The sequence below is a fragment of the Anoplopoma fimbria genome, chromosome 16, assembly GCF_027596085.1.
Source record: "Anoplopoma fimbria isolate UVic2021 breed Golden Eagle Sablefish chromosome 16, Afim_UVic_2022, whole genome shotgun sequence".
NCBI classification, from domain to species: domain Eukaryota; kingdom Metazoa; phylum Chordata; class Actinopteri; order Perciformes; family Anoplopomatidae; genus Anoplopoma; species Anoplopoma fimbria.
In genome coordinates this window covers 17777572-17782622 of record NC_072464.1, presented here as the reverse complement: position 1 = coordinate 17782622, position 5051 = coordinate 17777572, and the positions used below count along the sequence as shown (strand labels likewise).

The 5051-nt window shown below is 39.3% G+C and overlaps 1 protein-coding gene across 1 annotated transcript; it reads right to left on the bottom strand.

Moving 5' to 3' along the window:
- Window positions 1-492: 492 nt before the first annotated feature.
- Window positions 493-4052, bottom strand: LOC129105054 (protein lifeguard 3-like). Its single transcript, XM_054615923.1, has 11 exons — window positions 3776-4052; window positions 3591-3658; window positions 3391-3455; window positions 3230-3283; window positions 3014-3064; window positions 2862-2901; window positions 2624-2661; window positions 2398-2485; window positions 1955-2050; window positions 1766-1819; window positions 493-642 (listed from the first exon to the last, which is right to left on the bottom strand). Exons 1-11 carry the CDS (start codon window positions 4050-4052, stop codon window positions 493-495), a joined length of 981 nt encoding a protein of 326 aa, XP_054471898.1.
- Window positions 4053-5051: the final 999 nt, after the last annotated feature.

Here is a 5051-nt window from a genome sequence, read left to right as displayed (position 1 = left end):
ATCAAATACTTTTTGCCATTTTTTTGTATGAGGTTTTTTGTGTTTACTGCTTCTTAACTCATAACCGATGACTTCTGATAAAAGTATTAGTTATCAGACCAATGCATTCTATAAATGTGCATATTTATGTCCATTCCTGTGTATGCTCAACGTAATCTCTCTTGGCTACATGACTCACCCATGATCTACTAAAAAGCATTTGCTAAAACAAGAAGGCAAAACAAAATATGAAATAAAACACACATACATATGCTTCAGTTTCTCTACACATTCACAGTTTCTTCACACAGTTCAAAAATAAAAGTGCTCAAGTGTTAATGACATACAAAAAAATAAACATATACAGTTAAATAACATGGAATTAAAACATTGATAGCTGGTAATGAAACATCCTTACTGACACACTTGTTTACATATAGCATTATGGTTAATGTCAAACAATTTCCTGTAAGCAGAAACTTGCAGAAAACAAGATATGCTCCAACCATGGGCTTAGTCAGTAGCACTGCCACTGACCTGAAGGATGAAGAGGAAGATCTGAACAATGTCAATATACAGAGAGAGAGCTCCGTAGATGTACTCCTCTGGGCTGATGGCCAACTCCCGATTTCCAATAAGAAGCTGGGTGTTGTATACTAAAAACTAACAGAGAGAAGGAGGAGATAGGACAGTTATCACAAAAAGGAATATTGTTAACCTCAAACATAAGCATAAACACAAACATTAAGCACAGCTGTGTTTTGAGCTAAGTGCTAACATGCCAACATTTACTTTGATCCTCATCTAAGCATGTATGCATAGTAATATTAGTTAACAAAGTACACGTGAGGCTGATGGGAGTGTCGATATTTATTATAGGTAATTGTTCATAAACCATAGAATTAGATGAATAAAAAAATTACATGTTAGTGCAAGAGAAAAAGCCAGAGGATCACCAAAGTTAATACAAATCATCCTGGGCGTAACATGATGGTCATGCCAACTCATTCAGTACTTGTTGAGACATTTCACTCAAATGTACCATTAATGTGAACCTCTTGGTGGGGGGAAAACATACGTCAAGGGACGCCTGTGGCCTTTTTGAGACATCCTGAGAGAATTTTAAATATCTTTTAATGCCAGCCCATCGACTGGATGTTGAGTTTTATTGGACAAGACCTCGACTTTGACCTACTGGTGGTGTTTGAGGGAAAATTCAGGGGATAACCAAAGTCATTTACGATTCAACGCCTTGGAACCATGAAGGTCTGTACACAATTTGATGGCAATCCATCCAAGAGCTGTTGAGTTATTCCATTCTGGACCAAAGTGGTGCACAGAGCGACTGACATACTGACAATGACACGAGCCATGCCTCCAACACCGCTAAAAATATATAAAAATCTAGTGTATGGATTGCAATGAAATTTACTGATCATGGGCAGTATCCCCAGAGAATGAACCCTTTCGCCTTTGCACCACTCTCAGAATAAACACAAATTTACCACAGATGATATTGCATAAAAGTACAGGCAAATTGTTTTGTAATTTCCTGAGCACCGTCATGGTCCATTTAACTAATGGTCTACACTCTTGGGCCAACTTTAAGCGAAACCTGATGGATGTAAGGCTCTAGAAATATCAAATTATCAGCATGTTGTTAGATATAGCAAAAATGAAAGTATTTCATGTGTTGAAAACATTAAGACTCTTACTATTCAACAATAACCTTGTTATAAATACTAGGCTCAAATGCTCTCCTAAATTCACATGAGCGTAGACTCACCAGAGTGTAAACGACGGCTCCAATTGCGGCGTAGAGCATATGCAGCCAAGGGACCTGTGGAGTGACATAAGAAAGGCCTCTGAATGTGGAATCAGTCGCAGAGATACACTCTACTGAGCTTCTACTTCTCACACTGAGAAACACGAGTAGAGAGAATAAAATTGTAGAATTTCACCAAAGAGTCCTCACATAGTGGAAGGAGAGGACGACAGCCGTAACGATCCCAATGATCATGAGCACGACAGAAGCAATGCAGAGAAGTCCACCGCAGGAGGTGAAGTCCACCTGTAGTGAGAAACAAGTCATTAACGGGATAAAAGTGAAGTTAAATATGCTTGAAGCAGAATGAAAGAGCAGTCATTATAATTTGAAAGAGGATCAGAATTAGAAATAAACATTCTGTTGATGTGTCATGTACCAGAAGAAAAATGTTACTTATTTGTCTCGAGTTGCAACAGACAGAGAATTTGGATGCACATCTTATCCCAAATTGTTGATAAATATTTAAAGGAACTCTGTGCCGCATTGTAATGCGAGACAAAGGCGTTCTTTCACACTGACAACAAAGACATCCTCTGACAAGCCAACGGCTTACTGAGCTACAGAGAGACACAGTTTACATCTCCATCTACCTTAGTTTGGAAGCAGAAGATTGTGACAGCTATGCAAACTAATGCGGTTATTCCCATGGCGAGAAACACTGCCTTTGTTTCATAATAGCTGTAAAAGATACATGTAATGATTAAAACAAAAAACTAAAAATATCACAGGGTGTAATATCATCATCATCATCATCATCAGAATGTACAGTATTTGTGTATTGTGGTGTATTGCCTGAATTTGAGACAAAAAACTGACCTCGAAATTGTTCCAGACATGTAAGACAAGGCGAGAGTCTGCAAGATAAAACATGAAAACAAGGAGTGGGTTGGAATCTTATTCAGGTTTTTGTTTTTCTTCCTAGTGGCTCTTTGTTTTGTTTTGCTTTATTATTCCAGTCACTCCTCATGCTATGTTCTTAGTTTGGCCATATGGATCTCGTGGATCATACCCAATATTGCCTTCTGCCCCAACATCTATAACAAAGAATACTTACGAATATTCCCAGCAGCACAAGATTCCATGGGAAGCGCCTCCTGAATACAAAATGTGAGGAACAATTATGGGTCATGGATATTAATAGAAGATACAACATTATCAGTAGCAAAACTACGTATAACTTATTTAAATGACCAGAGCCACGCTTACCTCGGCTCTTTGCAGCAGACGAGAATGCAGTAAACCATAAAATAAACCACACTATGGAGAGATAATCACTATGAATCACTATGATTGTTACTGTGTGTAACAGCATGTCATGAAAAATATAGCGCTGAGAATATTGTTGGTTCTGGTGAATTCCCCTCTCTATGTTTCATTGCAGTGAAAGTGTGTTATTGTTTTTGTTCCTAGAGTGTAACTCACAAAGATGCCCAGTAGATGCCAGGGTATCTGATGACGAATAGCCTCACTGGGTCACTATGAAAGCAAAGGCATAAGGGATCAGTCAGAGTAAACTGCTCCTCATCCTCCATCAGATACATTGAACTCTGGAATATTAGACTGTGATGAACAGGGACACTTACACAAATGTAAAGACGCCGACAACAGAAAAGGTGACGGCGAGCTGTGCTGTTAAAATTAAGTAAACCTGCACACAAAAACACAAAAACAAGCAGTTCTGTTCAGCACACGAGAAAACATTTCAGTGGCTGCACATGATTGTCTTCGGCACTCTGAACAACAGTAAGACACACAGCAACAGCCTGTGTGTGACATCACCAACCTTTCTGATGAAGGCATGTCGAACAGATGTGCTCTCCCACTGGCTGCTCAGGAAATCCTCCATGTCTCCTGCAGAATTGGGAACAGCGAAGTGGTAATTTATACTATTTACACCTAGAAGCTAGTTTAATATAACGCAAGACTTGAATAACTCGAATAAAAGTCCTGTATCATCTCCTTTAGAACCTGGGTTGGATGGAGGCACTCCAGCAGACAGAGTCGGTATTGTGTTAGGCATCCCAGACGGAGAGAAGCCAGGGGCTGCCCACATCCCAGCTTGCGGGTAGACGCCCTCCTGGCCCCAGTAGCCAGGCGGGCTACTGGGGCACATGCCCGGACTGGGGCTGTAAGACGGAGGTGGTGGAAGAGGGGAGCCAGGCTGTGGCTGGTGGGGGTAGTTTCCATACTTAGGATGGTGTAGTGCATCCTCGTAGGATGGAGGATTTTCAGTTTTGGACGTCATGACCTTTCCTTAAAGAGAGAAAAAGTGAGCTGGCAAGACACATATTGACAAGAGAATATAGAAATAAAAAGTAAGAATATCTATAACTTCCAACTCACTACTGTCTGGTCAGTTCTTTATACACAGTTGTCCAATCAATTACTATGCACTTGTAATTTTCACAATTACTAAAATGAAATTGGGTTTTATATGATTATTAAATGCAAAAACTACAACATGATTAATCCACCTTGTACAAAAGGGAAACAGTCCAAATGTATGTAATTATCTGCAGGAAAAAGAGATGTCCGTGTACAAATAAATACATATCAAATAGCCTAGTCATGCTAGAAAAGTCTATAGGAGCAGAGACACAAATGAGTACGTAAACCAATAAAAAGGAAGAAAGAAAAACATGTTACTCACCTGGCGGTTTTAGCCTGAAATGGGATCACTGTCCCGTTCTGTCCTTTCTCTTCTTGGAGGGTTTGCAGAGTAACACCACAGGTGGATGTCATCTTTGTAATAGGATATGTTCACTGAAACTTACACTGTTACGGATGTGTCTCAGAAAGCATGGGGACTCCGGTTGCTCAAGCTCCTGTTCAAAATAATAAGAAATACAACTGAATAAACAAACACATAAGACTGTTGTTCCCTGCAAACATTTAGTATGTTAGGTAAGGTATGTAACACTACTACCAGCATTAAGGTGATTTGTTTAAGCAGTCATCCTGAGAATATTTTTTCCAAAGGCCTTTCATGTTTTATTACACTCTAAGTAGACCCACATGTTAGTTATATTACTATACAGCCAACTATAGCTGTCTCAGAACATTAGGTGTTGCCAAATTATTAAGGAGTTGACCAAAACTTGGCTTGATTTCTTATTTATGCCATATACAATTAATTCAGGTGAAATTAAGTCATACTTGTGATATAGATTGAGTAGTGAATGCCGGGCTAAAGCCTCTAAAGTTCAACTTTGAGTAGGCCTATTAAGACTATTGTCGCGAATTC